The 27,309-nt window shown below is 58.5% G+C and overlaps 2 protein-coding genes across 9 annotated transcripts in view; one reads left to right on the plus strand and one right to left on the minus strand.

Annotated features, from left to right (window-relative positions):
- Positions 1–1,692: 1,692 nt before the first annotated feature.
- On the plus strand, positions 1,693–17,445 carry KCTD17 (potassium channel tetramerization domain containing 17). 7 transcript variants are annotated; one of them, XM_068559963.1, is made up of 7 exons: positions 1,693–1,898; positions 3,086–3,194; positions 5,502–5,593; positions 6,566–6,661; positions 8,425–8,550; positions 9,933–10,020; positions 16,482–16,614. In XM_068559963.1, the coding sequence occupies exons 1-7, from the start codon at positions 1,704–1,706 to the stop codon at positions 16,517–16,519; spliced, it is 744 nt and encodes a 247-aa protein (XP_068416064.1). In that variant the 5' UTR covers positions 1,693–1,703; the 3' UTR covers positions 16,520–16,614. The 7 variants fall into 7 exon arrangements, with proteins under 7 accessions (XP_068416064.1, XP_068416063.1, XP_068416060.1 ...); XM_068559962.1 differs by lacking the exon at positions 16,482–16,614 and adding an exon at positions 13,616–15,410; XM_068559959.1 differs by lacking the exon at positions 16,482–16,614 and adding an exon at positions 11,656–13,608.
- TMPRSS6 (transmembrane serine protease 6) overlaps positions 15,799–27,309 on the minus strand; it is a 31,618-nt gene continuing 20,107 nt past the window's right edge. Inside the window, exons 10-18 of one of the 2 annotated variants that reach the window (XM_068559958.1) lie at positions 23,463–23,608; positions 22,994–23,092; positions 21,922–22,035; positions 20,442–20,558; positions 19,945–20,113; positions 18,305–18,576; positions 17,812–17,844; positions 16,489–16,625; positions 15,799–15,970 (exon numbers count right to left, since the gene is read on the minus strand). In XM_068559958.1, coding sequence (XP_068416059.1) covers positions 15,812–15,970; positions 16,489–16,625; positions 17,812–17,844; positions 18,305–18,576; positions 19,945–20,113; positions 20,442–20,558; positions 21,922–22,035; positions 22,994–23,092; positions 23,463–23,608 — 1,246 coding nt within the window. In that variant the 3' untranslated portion in view covers positions 15,799–15,811. The remainder of the gene's footprint in view (positions 15,971–16,488; positions 16,626–17,811; positions 17,845–18,304; positions 18,577–19,944; positions 20,114–20,441; positions 20,559–21,921; positions 22,036–22,993; positions 23,093–23,462; positions 23,609–27,309) is intronic. The other variant, XM_068559957.1, reaches the window with a different exon arrangement.

The raw sequence follows: 27,309 nt of genomic DNA on the forward strand, positions 1-27,309 counted from the left end.
CCTCTGCAGCCCCCAGAGTGATCCAAGTTACGTATCTGACCACATCACTCCCTGCCTACACCCCTTAAGTGGAAAAGAAATATTCCCTGCTCTGGTTTTGTTTTAGCTGACAATGCTTGAGGACTCACCAAGTGCCAGGAGTGCCGCTGATCTTCCAAGGCCAGTTCATATCCTATAACCCATTTCATTCATTCACTCATTCATTTACTCAGTATACTAAAAGCCATGGACTATGCCAGGTGTTTTACCGACATAATTTAATCTTAACAACAATGTTCTCCAGTAGCAACTATTCTAATTCCCACTTGGCAAAAGAGAAAACCGAGGTCCAGGGAGGAAGTTGCTCAAGATCACACCTGAATTTGTGTTTAAGGGAACACAAGTTCCCAGCAGCAGGAGTCTAGCAGCTGTGAGCCATTCCCTGCCAAGGGGAAAGGTTTATGGAGAAAGCAGAGCCCGAGGGGTAACAGAACCCGCCCCCCGCCACTGCCATGCAGGGCCAGGCTGCCCAGTGTGTGGGGCCTGTGTGTGTGACACTGAGATCACTGAGGGGAGCCTCAGACCCTCCCCCCTTAATCCAGGACCAGGACCGAAACAGTGAGAGGGAAAGGAAGTTAAGGAGGACAGCTTCCCTTCAGCCCTTGTCCCTCCCTGGTCCCAAACCACATGAGGAGCCGCTGCCTTCCCACATCCTGCAGGGCCCACGATAGCAGTCCCACCTCTGAGTTATCTGGCTCAGAAGGGCACCCACAGAACCAATCCCTCTTCCCCCTCCTGAATTACAGATGGGTAAACTGAGACCTCTCCCAGCACTTCACCCTACAAAAGCCAGGATGAAACCCCAGTTCTCCAAACATTCATCCAGCACCCTCTTGACTCTTCCTCCCGAGAAATCTTTCCCAAGGAGCAGGAAAGGGGCCTTGGTGGTGGAAATGCACTTGGAACCCACCTGGGCTCATGCCAGCCTGCCACTCACCAGCTGTGTGAGCCCAGCAGGTCACTTCACTTCTGTGTCCTCATCTGTAAAATGGATACAGTAACAGCGACCTCACAGCGCTGCTAAGAGCACCAATGAATAATATTGGGTTGGCCAAACAGTTCATTTGGGTTTTCCGTAAGATGTTACGGAAAAACCCGAACGAACTGTTTGGCCAACCCAATATAATAGATACATAAAGCATCTGGAATATAGAAGGTGCTGAGCCAACTTTCAAGCCCGACTGTGCGGTCCTCAAAGAATTTATGCGGGGAAAGAACCCAGCTCTCCTCACCCCCTCCCACCCCCAAAGGCAGAATGAAAGAATATTAGAAAACAGATACAGGTAAATGCTATAGGAATTTGGGGAGGGAGAAGTTTCTTTTCCTGTCAGCTGTTTGATAACCCAAACTGGACAAAGGGAAAACAATGTGGAGACCAAATGGGAGGATCGCTGATTTGGGGTGTCACTATTTTCCCAGTGACCTCGAACTGGACCTTCCCCAAACACAGAATAACTTGGCCAAAGAGCTTTTTAAGAAACTCCCGTTTGTAGGCCTCCCAGGAAGGGCAAAGTAGGGTGGGGCTGGAGAAGGCGGGATAGAGGGCGTTGGCTGACCCTCACCCCTGGCCACACTCAGGGGCTGTAGGCGGGGAGGCGCGGACTACAACTCCCGGCAGGCCCAGCGCGCGGTACATGCCCGCCTCCAGCCGCCTTGCCGGGAGGATGCAGACGCTGGGAAGAGCGATGAGGATGGAGGCCCGCGAGGCAGCGCCGCCGGCGGGGGCGGGCGGCTGGAGCAAGTGGGTGAGGCTCAACGTGGGGGGCACGGTGTTCCTGACCACCCGGCAAACGCTGTGCCGCGAGCAGAAGTCCTTCCTCAGCCGCCTGTGCCAGGGGGAAGAGCTGCAGTCTGACCGGGTGAGGCCCGCGGGGTGGGCGGCGGTCGGGGATCCTTAGCTCGCCGGAATCTGGTTGTCCAGCCTGGCCCCCCCGCGGGGCTGGAAACCCGGCTGGGTTTATTTCCGTAGAGCTGGAGGCGGGAAGAACTGGCCGGAGGAAGGGAGAAGGAAATGGATCGGAGAGTGAGGGATGTGCCCATTGCCGTGGCAACAGGACAACGCCGGGCTGCGGCCATTTGGAGTTTTTGAGCGCTGATCTGAGCTCCCAACCCAGGAGGCTGATGGATGGGGACTCTCCCCCTCCTTTGGGGCTGTGGGGAGAGACAGACACCTAGGGCATTCTCTCCTGCCCAAACTGGACTCCTGCACCACGGAAGGAGTTACTGAGTCTGCTTCTCCCCACCTCCCTGCCCTTTGGGGTATGGGTAGCCTTGGGGTACAGGGAGCTGGGTGGAGAAATCCCGGGGTGCCTTCTCAGCTGGGCTTCATCAGGTAGGAGCGTTGGCCTGGGGCACCATTTGTGGGTTCCCATCTCAGCTCTGCTGCAAACCTCCTGCATGACCTTGGGTCAAACCCTTCCCTGCTCAGCCTCCTGTCTGTAACCCCAGTGGGCTGGCCTGGCGATGACCTCTAAGGTCCCCTCTCTCCTGTTTCCTGAACCTCTGATGCTGTGACCTTGGGCAAGTCCCCTCACCTGGTGAAGTCTCCGTTTTCTCTCTGTAGAGTTGTATTGATGCCTGCTCTGCCTCCCTGCAGGCTGAGGGTATCCAATGAGATAGTGGCTCTTTTGGAAACTTGTAAACATCCCCAGAATGACAGGGGATCTGGTGGAGACAGTGTAGGGCTGGCTTCAGGGAATAACCTCTAAGAGGGACAATTCCTGAGCCCTACGCTGGGTCAGGTGCCACTCAGACCTCACTGGATGCTCACAGTGCTCCCCAGTATGGGAAAGAAGAGGGTGGCTCCGAGAGGCCAAATCACTGGCCCAAGGTCACACAGTCAGGAAAAGGCAGAGGCAGGATTTGAACCTAGGTGTGTCTGACCCCAAAGCCTTTTTACTCCATCAGGACACTCTGTTCTGGGGAAGAGCAGACACTCCGCCCCCTCCCGCCCTCCCTCTGATCCTTTACTGGGACTGAAGTGAGAGGTCAGGCAGGGGAGCGGGGCTCACTCTTCTCTCACTGCCTGTGCCCCTCGCCTTTGTAGGATGAGACTGGGGCCTACCTCATCGACCGTGACCCCACCTACTTCGGGCCCATCCTCAACTTCCTCCGGCATGGCAAGCTGGTGCTGGACAAGGACATGGCTGAGGAGGGTGAGTTGGTCCAGGAGGCTGGCCGGGGCCCACGTCCTAGCCCTGCCCTCTGCAGTCTGCCAGGGCCTCCTGTGGAGGTCCAAAGCCATTTCTGCCGTCCTTAGGGGACATCTGCTTTCTTCCATGTTTCCTGCTTCTTCTCATTCCTGACAGGACTGAATCCCAAAGCCTGTGCCCAGGCTGAGCCTAGGGACTGTGCCAAGGTGACTGGCCCATGCTTCCACTGGGTGCTGCTGGGGAGGTGACAGAAACACCGAAGCAGAGGATAGAGGGAGCCAGTGAGGCTGGGCAGGGATGCCCTTTCCCCTGGCCTTCTGGGAAGCCAGCTGTGGGTGGAGATGGCCATGGGGAGAGGTGTGGCTCTCTTTCTCTGGGTGGTGGGGTATCTCAGATGCCTGGTGAGGGCTCACGGTCAGCAGGTGGGTGGAGTGGGTGACTCCTCGCCCAGATCCGGCAGCCCCTGCAGCACAGTTGTGGGTGGAGGCAGGGGTGGGCGGAGCCTGCTCTCCAGCAGGGGTTTGGTCCCTCCCAGGCCTGGCTGGCTGAGGCCCTGTAGATGCCCACTTCCGGGCCCAGCGGACAGTGGGGAGCCATGCCTGGGAGAAAGGCTTGTTGGCAGAGCCCCTGCCAGGAGCAGGGGTGCCAAGTCCACTTTTCCTTAGGGCACAGGGTGTGGCTCTGGGTCACCTGACCCAGCCAGGCCAGCTTGGACATGTCACTTCTCCTTTCTGAGTCTCCACTTGTGTATATAAAGGAGGGGCGGTGATCTACATTAGGGACATGTTCTGGGAAAACAGATGTCATGAGTCCCGGGGCTTGTACCCTGGAGGTGTCTAGCACAGCCCCTCCCTCCTCACTCGGGCCCACGGTCTTCCCTCCTGACCCCTGTGGGACACAGTGATCTAGAAGCCAGGTAGCTCCCCAGAAGGCCACAGCTTCAAAATCAGAGCCCACTGTAGGCGTCAGCTCTGCGGAGCCCCACAGCTTTCCCGGCAGCCCCTGGGACAGCAGCTACCATGGGCGTGGCCTGGGCCCAGGAGTAGGTCCCATGGGGAGGGGAGGTAAACACTCCAGCGTCACGGCCAACACCTGTTTACAGGTTCTGGGTTTGTCAAACCTTGGCACTCCCAGCACCTTTGGACAGGGCTAGAGCCCCGATCCAAGGGACCAGGGGATCCAGGAGGAAACTGACTAGTTGTGTGACACCTGGAAAGTCACTTATCCCTCTGTGCCTCCATGCCTGCATCTGTGGAACGGGGTGACAATAGCACCCACCTTGCTGAGCTGCTGTGAGGATAAAAGGAGCTAATGCAAGTGCGTCACTTAGCACGGTACCTGGCACTGAGGACCCGTGATGCAGAGTTAGTTGTCTGTCATCTGCAGGGCTCCACGGGGGGCATCCTGGCAGTAGCACTCACTCACTGCCTCCTCTGTATTACGTGGGTGTGGGCGCCGGGGACATCAGACATGGGCCCTGTCCCCGGGGAGCCCAGAGTCCAGTCATGGAAAGGACAGGAAGTGTCTCTGCCCTGCAGGAGCTCTGGGGAGTCCGAAGGCCGAGGGCTGTCCCCTTCACTGGAGAGCGCACTCGCTCAGTCTCTAAGACTCTCAGTCTCCTTAACTGTATGGGGACAATAACGCCTGCTTCCTCCATGACCCTGGGGCTTGTGGCGAGCACAGGAGGGGCTTTGCAAACTGTGAAGTGTAGTGATTGGAGAGATGCACATGCACAAAGATCATGCATTTAGAAGGCAGGGGAACTTGAGTGTGAATCCCAGCTCTGCCGAGTGCCAGGTGTGTGGCCTTGCACAGCTGCTGCTTTGCCTGGTCCTCGGTTTCCCTGTTTGTTCAGTGGGGGTGATGAAAGTACCTACTTCTTGTGATGAGAATTAACTGCGGTAAAGAGTGTAACATACCTGGTACGGTGCCTGGCACTTAGCGTGTGCTTCATAAATGGGAACACGTAATTGGGGGCCAGCCAAGCCCCTTCTCACTGTGGCATAGGGTCCAGTCCCAACGGGCCCACTGCCTCTGGCTAGCCCCAGACTAGAGGACTGGCAGCCATCCCTGGGTCACGTTGCTCAGCACAGCAGGGATATAGTGCCACTGAATGGCAGCCTCTCACCCCTGCTACAGAGAGTGTGGGGCCCAAGGAAGGAAGTGTTCCCTCTTGCCTGACCCCTGAACTCAGAGGCTTATCACCCTTGTGTGACTGGAGCAGGGGGTGGAGGTGGAGGGGACAAGGTGAGAACGGGGCGCGGGGGCAGTGGGAGTGACGGGGGTGGGGTGCTGCTCTGTCTGTGCCAGGGGTCCTGGAGGAAGCGGAGTTCTACAACATCGGCCCGCTGATCCGCATCATCAAAGACCGGATGGAGGAGAAGGATTATACCGTCACACAGGTCGGGGGGCTGCAGGGCAGCGGGCCAGCATCCCTGGCCAGGGCAGGGGGTGGCGGGGACGGGGGAGGGGGGTCAGGGGGAAGGTTGGGAGAGGCAGAGCTAGTTTTCCTTGGGGAGGCCAAGCTCTCCTGTAAGGGGAGGAGTGGTTGTCCAGCTCCCAAACCGTTCAACAAAGCCCCAGACTGGGAGACAGACTCTGGGTTCTTTCCCTGCCTCGGCTCTGTTTGCTGTGTGACCTTGGGCCAATCACACCCCTCTCTGGACCTTGATTTCCTCTTGTGGAATATAGAGGTGCTGAGAACTGCCCACCCTTCCCTTCCTCCCAGGCAAAATGGGGTCATTGTGGAGGTACAGGGGGCCCTATGGGAGGCAATGTGGGATTATTACATCGTCCACTTCATGGGCTCAGGTGGTCCCCTGGAAGTCATGGCACAAGCTTCTGGAGCTGGCGTTTCTGAGCTTGGACCCTAGGCCTAAGTGGCCAAGCTGTAGGAGGAGCTGGAGAGATTCTCTGCCCACCCTGGGGGAGACGTGGAGGGTGGGAAATGGGTAGTGAGGCACCGTCTCCCAGCCCCAGGAGATTAAAGAGAGGGTGCCCCGCGTCCCCTGGAGGACCTGCCTCAATTAGTGCCCCAGGATGTCCCCTAAGCCCCTCCTCCTTTCCCACTTGTATCACCTCTGTTCCAATTCTGGCTCTGCTACTCTTTAGCTGGGTGACCTTGGGCAAGTAACTGACCCTCTCTGAACTTCCATGAACATCCCATAACTCCAAGGGTTTTTGAAGGGATTAAGTGAGAACATGCACGTCGAGTGCCTGGCACATAGTAGGTACTCAGAACATGGCTCCCATCTCCCCTCCCCCACTTCTGTCCTTCTTAGGGGTAGATGGTGGGGGGAGGACAGGTGCTCTTCCCACCCCCGGGGTGCCTGGCGCTCCCACAGGTGCCCTCCACGTCGCCCCTCTGCCTGCAGGTCCCACCCAAGCACGTGTACCGCGTGCTGCAGTGCCAGGAGGAGGAGCTCACGCAGATGGTCTCCACCATGTCCGACGGCTGGCGCTTCGAGCAGGTGGGCTGGGCCACACCCCCAGGCAAAGCAGGCCCCTCCCTTCCCGCAGCCCCAGCCTTGGGGTGCCCACTGCAGCCCCCACCCGGGGTCTTAAGAGAGACTAAACAAGATTAAGAAAGGCCGCACTTGGCAGCAGACTGACCAGGAAGGAGAGAGGCGGGAAGCCCCGCTGGCCGCAGGGCAGCTCCCGGGAATCATCTTTAATGGGAGTCCTCCCAGCAACCAGGTAGTGGTCTACACCGTAGTGTGTGAGTCTCTGGCCCCCAAGCGACAGCTCTGGTGCGAGGAGACAAGATCCACATAGGAGAGCGGAGGTCCCCTTGGGGCCACACCTCGTGTAACAATTCCATAGGCATAGATTCCAGGTCCCCACGAGGGACATGCCCAGTTCCAAGCATTGCCACATTCAGGGGAGCCCAGAGCAGCGGCTTCCCATGAGGTATTTATGGTGACCTGTACTTCCTCCCAGTACCTATGTAGTTTACCACCAGGAGAGATTTTTATCATAAACGGTGTTGCCCTGGTAATGCAGCTGACGTCACACCTCTCTCAGGTTTCCAGAGGATCAGAGCCAGCAAGTTAACCCAAGGTCAAATTTGCCCTTAGAGAAGGGGAAGGGTTGGGTTACCCTTTATCCATACAAGCTCCCTTGCACCTGGAGGTTGAAGAAGGCCAGGCTTCCCAGGATGGCCGGGCAGGATGGAGGAACAAGCCCAGTCCAGGAGCTGGAAGCCTGGATTCATATCTAGGCCTCACCACTGACATGCTGTGTGATCTTGAGCAAGTCGTATCTCTCTGGGCCTCAGTTTCCTAATCTGTGACATGGACCAGTAGTGCTTCCTTTGCAGGAATGTTGCGTAGATTAGAAAGACCATGGATAAAGTCCCTAGCCCAGGGTAGGGCTCTAAACATTGGAGCTAGCTAGCATCCTGTGAATTATTAGAAGCATTTAAGTCTATAGGACCCCTGAGAGGACTCGGGGTCCCAGATTCAAATCCTGAATTTGAATCCGCATTCAAATTCAGATTCTTCCTGGCTGTGGGACTTTACCACCTCTCCAAGCCTCATCTGCCAAAGGGGCTGATTTTTCCTCTCTATCTGCAGGATGAGGGTTCCTGGGGGCCGAATGAGACCCATCATGTGCAGGGCCTTTATCAGCCAGAAGGGGCCCTGCAGGTGTGGTTATTTTAGGGACCCCAGAACAAAGGTGGGGCCACTCTTGAAAGCCTAAGGGAGTCTTTGGCAATTGCATGGGCTCTCAAAGGCTGAGCAAGCATGTCAGGGACCACTGGCGTAAGGAACGGGCGACCTGTTCTACCTCTGCTTCCAACAGTGAACAGAATATTCTACGGAGCTCCACCAGGTCATGCCAACCCCATCCTGCAACCTGGTTCTGGGGCTGCCTCAGCCACATCTGGGACAGAGGGAGACAGCCTGCCCGTTACAGGCCTCTGCCTGCTTTTAGGACGTTGCCTGCGAGATATGGGAGAGGAACAGCAGTGAAAATCCTCCTTCTCTAAGGATCAGGTCCAGCCAAGCCATGTGGGGAGGCTGGCCCTGGAAATAGACCAGAGGCATAGGTGTGGCGGGGGGGGGGTTGGGGGAGAGGACTCTGACTTTGCGCCCGAGGTGTCCTCTGGAAACCCAGGGATGGGCCTGAACGGAACAGCAAGATCAGGGCACAGTTGACAAGTGCCAGTGTCCGCCCACCCCGTCCCCTCAACCCCATCCTATCGTTTTCTCCCCATGCTCCGTCCCTCCAGCTGGTGAACATCGGCTCCTCCTACAACTACGGCAGCGAGGACCAGGCAGAGTTCCTGTGCGTGGTGTCCAAGGAGCTGTACAGCTCCCCGCACGGGCTGAGCTCCGAGTCCAGCCGCAAAACCAAGGTGAGCCCTCTGCCAAAACCAAGGGCAGCCTCTTCCCTGCCCCGACCTCGGCCTCCCTGCCTTTCCTCCCTCCCCTCGCTGCCCTCCACCTAGCCATCCGTGCTTCTTTTTCCCTCCCGCTGCACACGCCTGATCCCCTGGTCACAGCCGATGCCATCCATCCCATGCCACCCACCGTCCTGCCTGCTCACGCCAGTTACCCAGGCCCAGACTTGGGGGGCAATGAGATGAGATTATCCCCAGGGCGCGGCGACAGTGGACTTAGATGCCACTTGGATGGTGGTCACATGGTGGCCACGGGGCAGCATGGCACAAGGGGGAGTGCACTGGACTAGGGGTCTGGGCGTTGTGTGAGCGCTCTGTGTGACCTAGGACAAGTCCCGCCCCCTCTGGGCACCTTGGTTGTGTTCTCAGAGAAGTGAGAGGGGTGGACCACCAGCTTGGAACTTCTGGGATCCAAAGGGCCAATTTATTTCCCAGGGGCCTGGGCTGGGGCAGGGAAGCCGAATCCGCTAATCCTGCCCCTCCCGCAGGCTCCCTCCTAGGACTCAGCAGCAGAGGAGTCTGGAGCCCTTGGGGTCCGGCCCTGTGTCTCCACCCTGGCCTGTGAGGCAGTATCAGCTGGCTGGGGGGAGGGGGCTAATCGGAGGTCCTGCCAGCCTGGACCCAGAGCCGATCGGAAGCCTGAGGGGCCTTTGGTAGGACCAGTGGGGCAGGCAGCTAGGCAGGCTGGGAAGAAGGGAGACCGTTCCTTCTAGGAGCCTGTCCCTATGTGCTGGAGACTTAGGAACTCCGCTTCCTGTCTGGCTGTCTGCCTCCCTGGGCTGTGACTTCCCCTGCCCACCCCGCCCCCATCGGGGCCAGTGGCCGGCACGGCCTTGCAAGGGTGCAAGGTGAGCTTGCCGCTCCTGCCTCTCTGGGAGAGACCTCAGGACCTGGGATGCCAGAGCCTGGTGCTGACATCTCAGATCTGGCTGGTGTCTGCCCTGGGCCTTCCCTGGCCTCACTTCGACTCTGGGTCGGTCCTCCTAAAACGAGGCCTTCCCAGGCAGCCCTCAAGGCTACCCTAGCCACACACCCACCCCCTTCCTCTTACACCCCTCACCTAGCCTTGCTCCACGTCCCAGCAGCCAGGCCGATCCGGGAGCATCCTCAGCAGGACCCCACGCTCTGCTGGTTCCCCCAGGCCCCTCCCAGGCTTCCCAAGGGATCCGACAAGATGCCCCAGCTTCTGTGGCTGTAGCGCTCCCCTCCCCGGGAGGTCCCCCTTGCCCATCCCCTTCACGCTGAGATGGGGGCCTGCGGGGACGGCCACCAGCGGGCCCTGGCCCCCTCGTTAGCTCTGCGCTCTTTCTTCCCTGGGTCTGCCGGCTGGTTCACAGCGCGCGGAGGAGCAGCTGGAGGAGCGACAGCAGGAGGTGGAGGTGGAGGTGGCACAGGTGCAGGTGGAGGCAGATGCACAGGAGAAAGGTGCAGCCAACCCCCAAGGAGAACGATTGCTAATAAAAGCCGGTGCCTCCCGCCCGCTCCCGGCTGGAGCCCGCCGCAGAACCTGGGGTCCCGGGACGGCCGAGGGGGGCGGGCCCACCAGGGTTAGCTCAGCCGCGTGCCTGGTGCCTCACCTGCATAACCATCCCTTCTCTCACTTTCTCTTTGCAGCCCAGCCATCTCAGGATCCCGCTAACCTTTTCTCCCTCTCACCACCGCCTCCTCCTCCTCCTCCGCTTCCCGCCGGAGGTCCTGCCTCATCTTCATCCACCTCTTCTTCCTCCTGGATCTCATCTACACCCTGCCTCTTCCCTCTCTGCCCCTGTCCGGGTTTTCTCTCTGCCTGCTCACACCTCCATCCCGGGGCTGCTGTGGTCCCAGCCTCCTGTGCCCTCCACCCAGGTGCCCCGGCCCCGCATCCCAGAGCATCCCGCCTGCCGCCTCCTGCACCCCTTCTGGCACCTCCCGCCTCCGGGCCCGGGGAGGAGGGGCACAGCTGCACCTCCTTGGTGCCGGCCGACCCCGCCGGGCACATCTGAGGTCGGGCCGCCCTGCTGCAGCGCCTCACCTCCTCGCCTCCTCCTCACGTTTCCTCCTTGCAGGTTCCTGTCTGCACCCCCTCAGACCTGAGGCTGCGCTTGCAGTAAGGGCTTCTCCGGGCCCCTCGCCCGCCCCCAGCGCTGCCATGCCTGGTTTGTAGCTTGGCAGAGCTGGAGGGAGGGGCGGAAGCCAAGAGGGTGCTCAGCTCTTCTTTTTTGGACTTGAGCCGGACTTCCGGCTGATTTTCTCCCCTCCCCCAAGTTTCTCAGCCTATCTTGGCCTTGGGGATGCAGCTCTGAGATGAGACAAAAGGGGGAGGAAATTCTTTCCCACCTGCCCATCAGCATCAGAGCCACGCTGGGAAGGAGGGAAGGGAGACGGAAGCCAGGGGCCCTGACCTCATCCCTGCACGCTCAGGAGCTTCTGCGTCACAGCCTCGAGGCACTGGGTTGCCTATTTCTGCGGGGGTGGGAAGGACAGGCCACACTTGGATTCCCTTGGCCTAGGAGGAGTCAGCCGGAGCTGGCTGAGGATCGGGCTGTGGCAGAAAAAGCCCTGGCCAGGTGCCCACAAGCCCCCACTCAGTCTTATCTGCCTGCCGTCTGACCTTGGGCAATTCACTGTCCCTCTTTGGGCCACAGTTACCTCTAAAATGGGAACGGACGGCTGCTCTCTGTGACCTTCTGCCTGAGACAGTGCTGACCAGCCTCTGGGCCTTGACCCCCTGGCCAGAGTCTCGGCAGAACGTGTCCTAGGCAGCCACCCCCCGGCCCAAGATGGGGCGCGGGGCTCCCGGATGGGCGAGCTGGGGCCTCTCCCTGCTCCCCCTCCTCCTCAGCTCTGAATCCACTTTTTCTGGGCCTCAGCCCCCCTCCTTCCTCCCAGAAAGGACCTCGTGACTCACCTGACTCTTTCTCTCTCCCTCTCTCCCCACCCCTCCCTCCCTCCATTCCAATCTCCTCTCTGCCCTTCTCCTGGCCCTGCACTACCCCCTCCTCACCGGCCTCACCCTCTCATCCTCCTCCCGGTGTTCTGACCACCCCCCACCCCGTCTCCCTGCCCCCTCTTATTTTCTAGCTGTTACAAGCCAGAGGCACCCGGATGTGAGGCCCCAGATCGCCTCCAGGGACTTGGGGTTCCGTTCTGAAATCCTTTATTTTTGTACCACGGGGTGGGCCCCCAGCCCGAGGCGGAGGAAGAGCTCTCCCCGCTGTCACCTCTGTCTACACCTGCGGGGCTGTGACTTACCCCTGCCTCCGGGGGCCGGGTGGGGGCCCACTGGTACCTCGCAAGGCCTGATGTGGGCCCTGGGACCCCTGGGCAGAGCCACCTGCCGGTGGCCAGAGTGTGGCGCTGTCCAGCTGTATCTCCCAGGCCCCTACGTCCCATCCCCCAGGTCCCCCAGCTGCATGGCAGATACGCTCCCCTCCAGCCCAGTCACATCACCTCCTTCAGCCTTAGTCTCCCTGTCTGTCAAATGGGTTCACTTCCTGCCCTACCTACCTCAGGTTTGTTGTGAGGTTACCAAGAGGAGCAAAGGTCCGCGAAAGCCCTCAGGGAGGGCACAAAGCGCAGACTCGGACCTGCCTGGCCCAGGATGGAGGTTGAGGGATTGGTGGGGCATGAAGGGTGTGGGGTTAGCCCTGTTGAAGGAGGGGATGGGTGACTTGGCCTTCACCTTGGCTGCTCCCCACCCCCCTGCTGTCTGTACTGCTGGGTGCACAGTGCCCTGGCCAGGAGGAAGGCAGGCATTGGTTCAGCAGGGGCAGCGGGGCCACTCAGGACCGGTCACAAGGGAAAGGGGGACACTCCTCCCTCTGCCCAAGGGAGAGTCTGGGGTGGCAGGGGCTGAGCAAGGGGCGCCTCCTGCGCTTATGGCCTCCCCAGCTGGATACTTGCTTCTTGGCGGTGTCCAACCCCACCGTGTAATAAAACCTGAAGAAACAGCCGGCCTGGCTGTCTCCCTCTCTTTCTCTGGGCCACGTTTGGGGACAGGGGCTAAACTTAAGGTGGTGCAGACAACCCAGAGGTAATGGGGCTTTTTCATAAAGCCCAGGGACCCTGCCCTGTTGTCACTCTCCCGGGTGTGTTGGGGGGAGGAGCATCCCGGTTGGATCCTGTGTCCCGTGGCCGGACACCGAGGGTACCAACTCTGCCTTGCTGGGTGGACTTTGGAAAGTACCTTGCCCTCTCTGGGCCTCAGTTTCCTCAACAGTAAAGTGAGGGGTTGGACCAGGTGACTTCTAAGGCCCCGCCCCCTGGAGTCACGCAGGTCTCTTCCGGCCTCCAGGCAGACCTAGATTAGCTGGGGTGCTGAGGGCTAGGGAACTGGGCCTCTGGGAATCAGAATACCAGGTCCTCCCAAGCCTGGCTCCCTGCGTCCCAATTCCCAGTCTCACCTCACCATTCAGGTAAGGTGCTCTGCTTCCTGGCTTCACCCTGCCACCTCTGCTCCCTCCTAACCTAGCAGGACGTCCCCTCTGCTTCCTGCTGTGATACCTTCGGGTCACCTCCACCCTCTGCCCCAAGTCCTAGGAAGTACAACCCCCAGTCTCCCCTCCATCTTCTCTCAGAGTCTGACTGGACCCCCACCCCACCTGGCCAGTTCCTTCACCTCCCGGGTCCTACTGAGTGTCTGCCTTGCTCCCCAGTCCCGCCCCCCAGCAATTCAGCGCTGCCGGGGGACATCTCTGCAAAGCAGTGCTCCCCTTGACCGAGGTCCTCCCCAGCCCACTCAGCAGTCCGGGGGGACCTCACCACTCTCCCTGGGGCCACTCGGCTCTCTGAAGTTGACCTTGCTTTTTGTGTCCAGCTTTGCTTGCAAAAGAGTCACCAGGAGCTTTGTTAAAAGGACAGATTACCCCCTCCCCCCTAATTCCTACTAATTAAGACTGGGGTAAGGCCATGAATTTACATTTTAGCAAAGCACCCTCCAGCAGTGTTCTGCTCCCCCTCTGAGATCCCTGAGAGGCCACCCGGGGTAGTCCTGCCCCCACCCCAAAGGTGTCCCCCCATAGCGTCTGCTCTATCTCCACAGGCAGGACCCAGCGGGTGGAGGGCTCTCCACACATGGATGCGATGGCCGTTCGCTGTCTACCTTTGAAAACCCTCTCGACACTAGGTCCCCTCCAAGGTTCCCCCATTCCTTCTCCTCCCAGCTAGGCTCCAAGAAAGACTTGTCCGCCCTTGACATCCCCTTCCTCGCCTCCAGCAGGGCCCGGCCCTGTAGGCCTCCCTGACCACTCCCACTCAGGCCACAGCCCTGGCCCCTAAGACTCCACCCCCCTCAGTTCCCCTCAGCCTCCTACTCCGGACCCGCACGTCTGCAGTCTGTGTCTCCCCCACCTCCTCGGTCTTCCCTGGACCACCTTCCTTGCAGGGTGGCTCTAAAATCCCTCCTCCAAACCTCTCTCAAGCTCCGCCTGCCTCCTGGACACCTCCCTCCCAGAAGCATCCCAAGTTCATGACACCTTCCCAGAGCTTTTCCCTCCCCAGGTGCCCTGGGTGGGAGTGGTTCTGGGTGACTCCTCCCTCACATCACCCCATCCACTGAGGCACCTGGAGGACAGTAAGGGTCCTTCGACCCTATGTCCATCCCCATCGCCCTGCTCGGTCCAGGCCCCATCCTCTTCTCCCTGGAATTCTGCAGTGGCCTCCTTACTGGCCTCCCTGCCTCCCACTTCCTCCAGGCTGGTACCGGTGGTGGTTCTAAAATGGGAATCCGTCCTGTGTCACTTCCCTGCTCTAGAGCCTTCCACGGCTCCCCAGAGCGCCCAGGGTCAATTCATAGCTCCATTCCAAGCTCTTTGCCATCTAATCTCAGTTTGACCCTCCCCATGCATTCCTTTTTAGCCCCACCACCACCCCTGCCAACCTCTGTTCCAACTAAAAACAACTTACTATTCCCTAACAGGCCACTGACTTTGGGGACTGTTGCCTTTGCACATGCTGTTCCCCTGCCTGGAATGCTCTTCCCCACCTTGGCCACCTTTGACCCCCAACTCAAGTCTCCTCCAGGCAGCCTTCCCGAGTTGCAGGCTACCCCAAAGCCCCTTCACCCTGCATCAGCATCCCCACCCCTCCCGAGATCAGGAGCCAAGTTCTGTGCAGCTCTGTGACCCCAGTGCGGCCCTTGGCACGTGGTAGGAGCCTGTGAGCTGCTTGCTGAATAAATGACTCAGAATGCAGAGGCAGTGCCGTGCCGGAGGGGAAGTGGTAGCCTGGGAATCAGGAGATAGGGCTTCCGCTCCAGGCTCCACTCCTGACCCCTCCCTGGTGCGATCATGAGACTCTCTGCCCCTCAGCTTCCTTCCAAGCTTCCAGAAGGAGCACATCACTTGTCCAGCCCTCACTCTGACCCGAGGGGCACCAAACCATTGCCTTCCTGGGGTTGCTCCCTGGACCTAGGCAGCTGCCCTGGAGGCCACCGCTGTCCCCACTGACCCCCACCGCCCACCCCCCCCCCCCCCCGCCTTGGCCTTCTGGACGCTTAGCCAACAGGCTGAGCAGATAACAGGGGCTGCTCAGTCAAAGGCATGAGATTGGTGCCCAGGGCCCCATTCAATCCCCAGAACAGGACCTCAGGTCAGACAGCTTTATTCCACAGGGCAGCTGAGCTCACCTCCAGGTGAGAATGGGCAGTGAAGGCCCGAGGAACAGGTAGGCGTGGGAGGACCCTGGACCTGGGGCTCCCCACCCTTTGGCCTGCAGTGGCGGCTGGCCCACTTGGCCGTCTCCAGGGCTCTGAGGGCCCTTCCTGCGGGGGCACCTTCCTCCCCCACCCCTCAAGTTAGGCCAAGGGCTTCAAAGACTGGAATCTGCTGTCTGGAGAGGATGCTGTCCCAGCAGCCTCTGCGCTGGGGCGGGGGCAGGCGGGGGGCCCGGCAGCCACATGATTGCTGCTCAACTCTTCCCCACCAAAGTCAGCAGCGGAGGAAGGGGAAGGAGAAGAGAGAATCAGGAGGGGACAGGCTGGACGCGAACCCCCCCCAGCCGGGCCTGGTGACCATCCCAGGCCCTCAGGGGAAGTCTTGACCACCAGCTGATGGCCCTTCTCCCTCCTTGTGTCCTCACTGGGGCAGATGTCAGGCAACAGGTTGGGGGAGAGGAGAGACACCACCTCCTGTCCCCACGGGGCCCTGCCACCGGCAGAATACTTGCTCCCCTGCCTGGTGGGTGCCCTGGGCTCTCTGAGTCCAAGAGGTGGGCCCTTGCTCTGCGGGGGGGCAGCTCCTCAGGTCAGCACCTGCTGGATCCAACCAATCACACCTGTGATGCGGGTGTAGACGCCAAAATAGTTGGGCCGGCCACAGCCCAGACCCCAGCTGACCAGCCCCGCCAGGAACCAGCGGCCACTGGGCTCCTTGCACACCAGCGGGCCACCTGAGTCACCCTGTAAGAGGGGAAGAGACAGGGCCACGTCAGGGTAGAGGCAGCCCCTTCCAGGCAAGGGTCCCGACCGCTGGGGATGTTCTGAGTGACACATCCCCTTTGGAAGCCTCCGATAAATGGAGGGAGCCCAGACCAGCCCAGCCTGGCCTCCAGCAGGGCCTGGCTTTCGTGGAAGCGTGGATGTGTGTCCCCATGCCCTGCCCAGCTCCGCCTGCCTTCTGTGGGCTCCGTCTAGTCCTCTCTGCTGGGTCACTTGGGCAAAGTGCCTCGCGGAGGGCAAGGAGCAGAGCTGGGGTTGGGCCTCAGACCTGCCCCACTGGGGTCTCTTCTGATCTGGGGCCTGCAACCTGGAGTAAGTCTCTCAACCTCCCGAGCCTCAGGTTCCTCATCCATAAAGTGGGGACAGCCAAGCCCACCTTTCCGTGAGGCTGCAGCAGGCTACTGTGGGCAGAAGGCCAGGCCCTGGGTGATGTGAGCAGCGCCCTCCCTCCCCCATCTGGCCCACCCCGCAGGAGTCACCTGGCAGGCATCCTTCTCGCCCCTGCGGTAGCCGGCGCACAGCATGCGGGGGGTCACCTGGTAGCGGTAGGCCTCGCTGCACAAGTCCTGCGGGATCAGCTGCACGTCCACCTTCTGCAGACCGTTGCTGGTGGGGCCTGCCCGGTGGGGTCAGGGACAGAGGTGAGAAGATCTGAGGTGCCCGGGGCCCCCACTCTTCCCTTGGCTATTCCTCTTGCAGCTCGGGAACCCCCTTCCTCGCTCCTGCTCTGCCCACCCTCCCATCCCCGCCCTCCACCTCCATCACTCTGTTCTGGCTCCTTCTCCGAGTAGCTCATGGTGACAGACCCCACCCCAACCCTGCCCAGGGCCTATCTGGACTAGGGTCCTCCTTAGGTCCTCCCTCCCCCCACCCCTCCTGCTTGAGGCTTCTTGGCTGCCTCGCCTCCGCTCTGTGACAGCCCTGGGGGATTTTTCCAGAACACATATCCCACCCCTTCACTCCCCCCTAAAACTCATCAGCGTCTCCCCACTCTCCAGCCAGCACTTCTCCCTAGGAGCTTCAATCGATACCGTGCCTAGTCCCACCCGGAGATCCGGTCTGTTCAGCTGGGGTGGGCCCAGACATCCGTGCTTTTTCTCAAAGCCCTGATGCTTCGAGCAGGTCAGGAAGAGGACTCCTGGCTCCAGATCCTCACCCAGATCCACCGGCTCCCCTCTGGTGCTGGGTGTTCTCAGGGCTCCCTGGGTTGCCACCTGCGCTCTCATCAGAAATGCCTTTCCCCTTCGCTGAGACACTGCTGACCTATCCTCCAAGCCTGAGCTCAGCCCGCCCTTCCTCTGGGCTGCCACTGCCCCCCCGTACCTCCCCATCCGTGTCAGCTCCCCAGAGAATGTTTCCTGTTTGTCTTTATATTCCCTTTGTCCAACTCGATGCCTGGCATATAGCAGGTGCTCATAAATGTGTCATTGAATGAATGAATGAGGAAGTGGACCAATCCTTGTTTTACACTCTTCTCTATCATCTTCTTGGACATGTCACTTTTCACCTGAGCCTCAGTTTCTCCGTCTTTAAATTATCCCTCAGTCCTGCCCACCCCCAGACTGTAAAGCACAGTACGCATTTTTAAAGCCACCACCGCGAAGGGTGCAGGGCATGGCTGTAGTTACGTACAGAACTGAGAGGTGGCCTCTAGGGATGGCCAGCTCTGGTCAGTGTAGGAGGGAAGGGGAGAAACTCATGTTTCTGAGAGGCAGCAGCCAAACAGCAGGGGCTCTGGGGTCAGATAGTCCTGGGTTCTAGTCTCTGCTCCAACCCTCTCTGGCTGTGTGACTTTGAGTCACAGCTAAATGTCTCTGAGCCTCCGTTTCCCCATCCTTAAGATGGGGCCCATGATAACCAATAGCTAGGGTTATTGGATGGATTAAATGAAATCATGTTCCCCTAAAATCTAACCTCCACGTGGTGTTAATAATTAAGAGCCTCCCCCCAACACAGACACATACCCCTCCACCCCCCGCTGTCCAAGGAGCAGAGGGTTGGATCTTGCCCACGGGCTGTGGGGTCCCTGGCCTGCCCCATCACTCCACACATATCCCCTAGGATATCCTTCCATGACCTTGGTTCTCCTTAAATGCCCTTCTGGCAGGAAGGGAAGGGGAGAGGCCCACGGCCATAGTTAAAGGCTGTTTTTTTCCATGAAATCCAGCGCAATTTAATCCCAGGATTAGTGGACCTCTGGAGTGGAGCCCCAGGGCCCCTTGCCAGTTCACCTCCAGGCTCAGAAGCTGCGTGAGGGGGACCCATCCCATCTCCCCTGCCCGCAGTCCAGCTCACCACCCTCGCGCAGGGCACCCCAGCCCGTGATCCAGCAGTGCAGGCCCGGCTCGAAGAAGTGGGAGCGCGCGGGCAGGCAGACGGGGTGCACGGAGGCCGAGCGCACCACGGGGTGGTCGAGCTGCAGCAGGGCCACGTCATAGTCGTGGCTGTCCTCCTCATGGTACGGGTGCAGCAGCAGGCGGCTCACCTTGAAGGACACCTCACCCGGCCAGCGAGAGCTCTGCCACACTTTGCCCAGGAACACGGTCCACAGCGCCGGGGACGCCATGCTGAGGGCAGGGAGGGGGACTCGCTCAGCGGCCGCCTCCCCGATCCCATCCCAGGTTCCTAGGGTAGCCAGCTTTCCCCCGGGACACCAGCCTCCAACCCATCCCCGCCCTGCTCTGGAAGGCCAGGCAGCTGGCGGTACGGTGTTCAGTGGTGGCCCTGGAGCCCTCCTGCCTGGGTTCCAGCTCCAGCGTCATCCCTCCCGAGTTGTGTGTGTGCACCTCTCTAGGCCTCAGTCACCCCATCTGCAAAATGGGAATAGCATCATCTACTCATATGTTCCTGAGGGAATTCAATAAAACTGTGTATGTAAAAAAATTAGCACAGTGCCAGGCACTGGCAGATCATTCTCTCCTTTTTTTCTGTGCACTTTCTAGATGGGGCAGCTGGGAACGCCCTGAAACTTGCTGGTCCTCAGGAGGAGGGGGAGGGAGTTGAGTGTGGAGGAATTGGCAGAGACTGGGCTGTGCAGACCCCTGGAGGCCAGGTCAGCATCCAGGTCTTTCTCTACCTGTGGGCAGTGGGGAGCCAGGGATGAAGTGAAAGAAGCTGGGTAGTCAGACCGCACCCAGAAGGGCACCCGGGCACCTGGGCAGAGGATGCAAAAGGGAGCTGGGCTCTGGGCTGCCGAGGTGACCCAGGGGTGATGGTGGCAGCGTGGACAGGCAGTGGCTGAAGATGCGTCCAGACCACTGGGAGGGCTTGCGGCCTGGCTGAGTGTGAGGGAAGGGGGAGGGGTGCCCTGGTGGCTCCAGGCCTTTGGCTCGGACCCTGTAGACCCAGGACGGAGGAGAAGGTGTGGGGACAGAGTCCGCGACTGGCCGTGCTGGGGGCAGGTCTGGGGCACCAGACATCAGGCTAGGGGTGGAGAGGGGGTGCTGTCAGCCCACCACAGAGATGAGGAAGATGTCTGTGGGGCAGGGTGAGATGTCCCTTCTTGTGGCCTTCTCTGCCCCACCTCTCCCGCCCCAGGTCACAGACAGGCATGCCTGGAGGAGGGGGGTTCATGGCCTATGAGCAAGTCAGGCAGTTCTGTTTTCTACTGTACCCCAGTGTCTAGCACAGCCCCTGGCACATAGTAGGAGCACAACAAATATCGCTGAATGGATGAATGAGTAAATAAATGAATCACTGACCCAGCTGAAAGCAAGATATGAAAAGTAGAGCACAGAGAGGTCGAGCGGCCTCTCCAGGGGCACAGAGTGTGCTCGTGGTGGAGCCAGGGCCGAACCCAAGTGTCGGAACAGCCGGTCTGAGGGGCTTCCCACCGCCCTCCCCTCTGTCTGCTTAGGTTTCAGACACACTGTACCCCGTCACAGCCTTCCCTACCCCACCTCTCGCGGCCCACGTTCCCGTGCCGTCCCCCTCACCTGTCCTCCTGGAAGCAGTGGGCAGCTGTGATCACCCAGCGGTCGGCGATGAGGGCCCCCCCACAGATGTGTCGGCCCCGAACCTGGAGGCTGGCCTGCCAGGGCCACTCACCCTCCGAGGACTCGGCCCCGCCCACGATGCGGCCCGAGGGGCCCTGGAGGCCACAGTCTAGGGGTGGAGGAGGGGGCAGGGATGGACAGAGGGCGAGAGGCCGCAGAGAAACAGACGCAGAGAAAAAGAGAAGGGGGAGGCATGAAGGGAGAGCAGAGGAACGACATGAAGGGGACGGGGAAAGAGAACGAAAGGGCAAGGGAGGGAGGGAGGCGGGCAGGGCCCACACCAGGGGGCAGAGGCGGGGTAGAGAGACAGATGGACAGACGGTGAGCTCCCCCTCCAGCTCAGCAGGGCGGGCACCTCCCTCCCTCCCACGCTGGAGGGCCGAGCAGGTGGAGGGGAATGCCGCCCAGCCCAGCCTGTCGGAGCCCCCAGGCCTCACCACAGTACTGCTCGTCCGAGCCGTCCTTGCAGTCGGGGTGCCCGTCGCACTGTGGGTTGGGCTTCTTCACACAACTGCGGTCCTCACACTGGAAAGTGAAGGTCCCGCAAGGCACCCCTGGGATAGAGGGGGTGGGGGCAGGGCTTAGAGGGTGGGTCCCTGAGCCCAAAGGAGCCTCCAAAACAAGGCCAGGGAAGACAGAGCCTGGAAGAGGCCAGGAGGCGACCGGGGAGGGGTCTCTTGACCGCACTAAAGGGTTCCCTGAGGCTCCTTTAAGGTCCCCTAAAGGCAGGCCATGTCCCCTCCGCACCCCTCGCCCCCTACGCTGGTCTGTTAAGAGAAGGCAGTGTCTCACCTCTCAGACCTGGGCTTCTGACCGTAAGGTTCTGCCTCCCCCCAGGTATGGTACCTGAAGGCAGACCCGCGCCTCCACTTTCAGCCCAGCGAGGCTCCCAAGAGCGCGGCTATGCCCCTCCCGTCAGACTAAGCTCCCCTCCTAGCCTGGCAGCCCTGCAGGCCCTGCCCCGCCCAACCACACAGCAGCTCCTCACCGCCTTCACTGCGAAGGGCTTTCTTCTCCACCAGTCTTCGCCTGGTCTCCTTTCCTTCGCTACTTAAATTTTACCCCTCTTCAAGGTCCAATTCAAAGCCTACCTCTTCTAGGAAGCTTTCTCAGCCTGATCTCCTCCTCCTCCTCCAGTCTTCTTATGCTACTGGACATGATGTCCAGAAGGTTTGGGCCAGAGAGAGTCACCCATCATTTTTTTTTTTTTCTACTATCAGATAATCCCCAGAGGGCAGGGACCACTTTGGTGTCTTTTATTCCCATTTCTCAACTCTGCCTTGCATATCACTGGGTAGTCTGTGAGTGAAGGCTGGTTGGTCAGATGGATGGATGGATGGATGATGAATGGATGGATGGACGAATGGATAAAACACTGGAGACTCAGATAGGAGATTGGGCAGACCAACAAATGGGTGACTTGATGGTCTGGTAAGAAACTGACAAGCAGCTATTTGGATGGATAAATGAGTGGATGTAAGGACCAATGGACAAACACGTAGTTAGAGAGATCCATGGATGCATGGATGGAGGATGGAACAATGGACATACAGAGAGGCAGTTGGGTAAACCAGTAAGTGAGTAGATTGATGGCTTAGTGGATAGGGAGATAGGTGGTTGGACAGGCCGATGGATGAGTGAGTGAGTGGATGTATGAATCAATGGACAGACAAGATGATTGGGGAGACCAGAAGATGGATGGATGGATGGATGGATGGATGGATGGATGGATGGATGGATGGATGGATGGATGGATGGATGGACGGACGGACATATAGGCATACTTATAAATGGGTTGGTAAGTATTTGGACAAGAGGGCAGAAACCTCTGCGGAAGAAGCATGCAGAAGGGCCGGGCTATCTGGCTGAGCCCATTCTGTGGTTTCCCTCTAGATACGTGGTCATTCCCCGCCCTACCTTCCTGGCACTGCTCTTCATCACTCCCATTGAGACAGTCAGGCTGCCGGTCACAGACCCTGGACAGTGAGATGCATGTGCTGTCCTCTTGGCACTGGAATGTGGCTCTGCAAACTGTATGAGGACACAGGGAGGGGACAGGTGGGAGGAAGCCAGAGGCACCAGGCTGGGACTTTGCGCCGCCTGTGACTGTGCATTGTATCTCATGTCATGATCACAAATCTCTTTCTCAGCTACTTTACACCTGAGTGTCACTGCAACCCTGTGAGATACTCCATTTCATCGGTGGAAACAGAAATGAAGTGACTTTTCCAAGGTCACCTGGCTGAGCCAGAACTTGAAACCAGATGTTCTGGTTCCAAATATGAGGCACCTTCACAAGTACGAAGGCAGGATCAGCTCAGAGGCAGGCACATCCCCCTTCCCTCCCGCTTCTCTCCCCACATATGTAAAACTTTGATGGGATGCAGGTGGTCTGGGGAGATCAGACTGGAACAGGCTGTACTGATGGTGACTCTGGGGGCCAGAAGCCAGGATTCAGAGGCAGAGGTATTAATCCGAGAGAGCCCTGGCTTGGGGACCATCAGGACCCTGAGCCCCTTCTGCCGGGGCTGGGCAGTGTGAGCACACCCCAGGAAGAGCTGGCAGCTCCAGTCTGAACCCCTGCAGTGGAGGACCCCACTCAAAGGAGGCAGATAAAGGATCCTCTCCTTGGCCAACCTGGGTCTGCTGGGCTCTGCTTGACAGCCTTCCCCCTTCTGGTCCTACACTCCCTCATCTGCTCTGTTCTTTCTTGGACAGCTGTCCTGGCAGAAGGCTGGGGGTGATGGCCTGGTGGGGAGAAGCCCTGAGCTGGGAGTCAGGACACCTGGGTCCCAGCTTGTCCCTGTCACTGCCCCACTGGGTGGCCCTCACGCTGTGCTTCCACCATGCCATCTCAGCACAGCGAGGGAGCCTTACTTCCTGGACACTGCTAATGGGAGCTGCCTGTGGGGGGCGGGTTTCGAAAGGGTGGGCTCAGCCCAGCACAGAGGTGAGGAGAGAGGAGCGACGGGGTGGGCGGGCTGCTCACCGCAGTTTCTCTCATCCAGGCCGTTGGGGCAGTCTTTGACCCCGTCGCAGGCGGGCACACAGAGTCCATTCACAGAGCAGAGGAACTCTCCAGGGCAGGCTGGACAGGGAAGGAGCCATTAGGACACGCGTCATCATGGAAACACGTGCAGATACGAGGCACCCGTGTGCTCACGTGTGTACCCACACGCCTGAGTACATGGTCCATGTGGGCATACGTGTCCGGGCTCATGCACGCAGCACACACTCGGGTATGTATGAGTGTATATACCTCATGAACACGTATGACTGCCTTGCACACGTGAGCACACACAAAGCTGCATATGTTCGTGCACACATGCGCACGCGCATGCACACACACACACTCCTTTTGACCAGCCTCTTGGTGCTTCCAGGGACAGCTAAGAGGCAGAGAGAAGCTGCGGGGGCTTAGGGGGTCCCCGCCCCAATCCCCAGCCTGCCACACTCACGATCTGACTGGTTGTACAAGCCGTAGTGCACCTGCACGCCGGGCCCGGTGAGGGAGATCTGGGACGTGAAGTTGATGGTGATGCCAGCGGTGGCCACCACAGGGATCCTCTCGGCGTAGGGCTGCAGGGTGCGCAGGCCACACAGCCTGGGGGTGACCAGAGACAGACTCAGGGCCACACGGTCTGGTCTAAGGTGAGGGACAGCCTGGGTCCCCGTGTACAGACAAGGCAAGGACAGGGCAGTCGGAAAGGAAGGGGGAGCCACAACCCCAGCCCACCCTCACCTCCTCTGTCTTGATTTCTCCCTTGGGTGGCCACTCACCCCCAGAGTCATCTAGAAAGCAGCCTGGCTATGTCACTCCCCTGCTCAAAAACCTTCAATGGCTCCCCATTGCCTGCAGGATAAAATTTAACATCTGGATTCTAGCTCCAGTCACCTAGGAGCTGTAAGAGTCTAGCAAGTCAGAGTTCTTCTCTGAGCCTCACTTTCCTCCCTTGTAAAACAAGGGAAATTATCACCTCTGTTGACCTGACATCTGACAAAAGGCTCCAACGTGTCAGTGGAAGCAATAGTCCTTGACGGGTCTACTCTCCATAGAGAGGAAGGGATGTTCCTCCTGTGCTCGGTGTGGTGTGAGAAGGCAGCCTCGCTCCCCATTCAGGCCTTTCGCTCCCACTGAGAAGCCTCCACAGCCCTGGTGGCTTCCCTGTGACCCTCTGGGCCTGAGGGAGGCACCAGTCCCGCTCCCAGGGTCCGCAGTGCCATGCTGACGGGCAGCACCTTCTCCGTGCATGGCCACACTCGGGTGGGACCATCCCCCAACTGTGGGCGCACACTCACATCCCTGTTGGACCCCCCCCAGTCCCCACCAATGATGCTCTTGTTCCCACAGAGCAGGTGAAATTCCCCGCAGAGAGCAGGTAAGAATCCTCCCGACTCCAGGGTGAGGGGCACGGGGCTCATCCGCACAGTGCCTGGGCACACCTGGCCTTACAGAGCAAGAGGCCATGCTTTCATGGAGCAGGCGCAGCCACGCCCCCCAAGCAGCGGGACCCTCCCCAGAGAGCAGCCTGGGGTTCCCTGCCTTCCCAGGCGGGACACCCTCAACAGAACAGATGGGTCGGCCCCATCAGCTCCCAGGAATGCCTCCCACAGGGAAGGGAGTATCCTCACAGAGCAAGCAGGAATGCCTTTACAGGTGAGGGAAACACCCAGAACACGGGTGGAAAGGTCTGCAGAGAGAGGTGAAAATGCCCCCGGCAGAGAAGGTAGGAGGAAGTCAAGAGAGCAAGTGGGAGTGCCCCAAAGCATGATGGGAACATCCCGCAGCAGATGCAGCAGCCCACAGAGCTGGTCCCCTAATTCCCAGGGGCCAGAGGCTTCCTCAGAACTTCCAGAACACAGCAAGCATTTAATAGGTCAATAATAGTTGGAGGCCTCATTGCATGGGGATTTTGAGGTCCTCATAGCAACTCCACCCTGTGAGGAGGAATTGTTCTCCTCCCGCTCTGCAGATGAGGCTCAGGAAGGGAAGTGCTGAGCTGGACGAGAATCCAGCCTCCTCAGGACCCAGGAGGCTCCACCCAGCCTCCACTGTGGGGAGGTGCACCCTGACCCTCCCTGCCACATGAGCTCTAGGGGCTGAGCCCTCATGTCCCCATGACCCCCCTCAGACCTGGCCTGAGGTTTAGTTTCCCCATACTGTTTGCCTGCAGTGACCATATTCTTGCCCCCATACCAAGAAACAGTTCTCGAAGTATGGTCTGGGGACCCCTTGGGGTCCAAAGTAAAAATTATTTTTATAATAATTCTCAGGTATCATTTGTCTTTTTCATTCTCTTCTCACACAAGATAGAGTGGAATTTTCCAGAGACTATGTGATGTGTAACCCATTGAATGCGGAAGCAGGTGTGGGGATTCAGTTGTGGTCTACTAATCCAATTAGTAAAGAAAGTTGCAAAAATGTAAAACAGTGATATTATTCCTCACCAAATGTTTTTAGTTTTGGAAAATATAATTAATTTTTCGTAAAATATGGCCTTTATGTTAAAATGTAATGGGTTTCTTATTATTTTAAATGAACTGATAAATATTTTTAAATGTTCTCAGTTTTCATTTCTCATACTGTAAAGATAGGTTACAAATATAGTTTTTATACAAGGCATAAAACTCTCTGGGGCGCTCCGTAATTTTAAAGAATATAGAGGGGTTCTGAGATGGAAAATTTTGAGAACCACTGCTCTGCAGCCCAGGGGGACCAGAGCGGGATGAGGTGCCACCAGGGGGCGCTCCTGAACAAGCCTCGTCCTTATCCTTTTAAAACTAAGGAAGCACGGGGGGCGGGTGGGGGGGGGGGTTGTGGTTTGTTTTTAAAGTAGATAAACAAATGCTATCATGGATTACTATCCCCAGAGAATTGCCCTGGGGAGTGGACAGGGGATCTGGGGGCTGGGAAATACCGGGCAGGGGGAAATGAGGAATCAGGTGCATTCCTGAACATGCTTAAGGTTCAGGGGCCTGGGGCAGTGTCCCCAGACGGTCACGGGAGACTGTGGAGAGACAGGGAAGGAACCAGAGCCGGGTTGGAGGGCAGTGGAATGTTTCAGTTTATAAGAATTTGAGGGCTGCCTGGTCACCTCAAGCCTTGGCCAGAGGCTCTAAGGCACCAGCGTCTGCCGATAGGACATTTCTCTACTGGCATCCAAGAGAGGATTCCAGGATCAGCTTGTGGCTCAGCCTGGTACTCAAGAACCTGCTCAGCCTGGGCAGCATTTAGTTCTCACCCTGGAGGCCTCAGGCAGACAGGAGGTGGCAGAATTCCTGGGGCAAGGCTCTTCGTTATCAGGAGCCAGAGAAGAATTCAAGGCAGAGGCTGTAATCTGGCAACTCAGGCTGAATCACTCAGCCTAAAGATGATCTATTTAGCCTATGCAGTATTAAAAACTTTTTTTCAAATGTAGTTGCCAGCTAATTTCACATAACATCTTAGATTCTTGCTTCTGAAAAATAAGCCCTAGAAACACTGGCTGGAAGTGATCAGAGGCTGCCGCAATTAGGCAGGGCACGTGTGGCCCAGCTAACCAGGTCCCTCCCTCCCTCCCTCCCTCTCCCCCACGCAGCCTGCTTCAAGGAACTACGCACTGGCCTGGCCCCTTTGCACGTCATCGTTTCTGGTTCTTGCCGCAGTGCCTTCTGCATGAGGGTTTGCGTCCTCTGGCTCTCCAGTCCCTCCCCATCCACCAAATGCTGGCCCCTCCCCACAAACCCTCTCCAAGGAGCACCAGAAGTCTGAAAGCTGTGGAGTCCACGTCTCATCTCAGCTACTAAGTGCTGGGGGTCTGAAGGCACATTTTTGCACCAGGGCCTGCCTTGTTTTCTCACTTTTCTGGATTTGGAGAATTTTCCTTCTTGCCTCACCTAGACAAGTAAGCAGGGATCCGGTCAACCTTGCATGTCAGCAACTCTACACATGGAGGAGTTCAAGAAAGATTGGATGGTAGATGGATGGATGGATGGATAGAAGGAAGGAAGGGTGGGTTGGTGTATTGATGGATGGATAAATGGATGGGTAGATGGATGGATAGATGGATGGAAGGAAGGATTGAAGGATGGATGGAAGGATAGATGGATGGATACACACATACATTCATTGCCTTCCCTAAAGACAGGTTAAATGGGAAAGACAGTCAGCGAAGGCAAGCACTAAAAAAGGGAGGACAGCAGTCTCACTTGGTGGCCAGAGTGGTGGACCTGAAGCTGCAGAGCTGAGGCTGAGGCTGGGCTCTGCCACATGAACCAGCTGTGTGACCTTGGGCATCTGGCTCAACCTCAGCAAGCTCCCATTTT

The sequence above is a fragment of the Eschrichtius robustus genome, chromosome 13 (genome assembly GCF_028021215.1).
Source record: "Eschrichtius robustus isolate mEscRob2 chromosome 13, mEscRob2.pri, whole genome shotgun sequence".
Classification (NCBI taxonomy): Eukaryota; Metazoa; Chordata; class Mammalia; order Artiodactyla; family Eschrichtiidae; genus Eschrichtius; species Eschrichtius robustus.

Coding starts and splice junctions, on each gene's coding strand:
- KCTD17 (XM_068559959.1), top strand. CDS start 1,704: ATGCAGACGCTGGGAAGAGCGATGAGGATGGAGGCCCGCGAGGCAGCG. Junction 8,551..9,932: donor AGTCCAGCCGCAAAACCAAG/GTGAGCCCTCTG, acceptor GCTGGTTCACAG/CGCGCGGAGGAGCAGCTGGA. Junction 10,021..11,655: donor GGCAGATGCACAGGAGAAAG/GTGCAGCCAACC, acceptor CTTATTTTCTAG/CTGTTACAAGCCAGAGGCAC.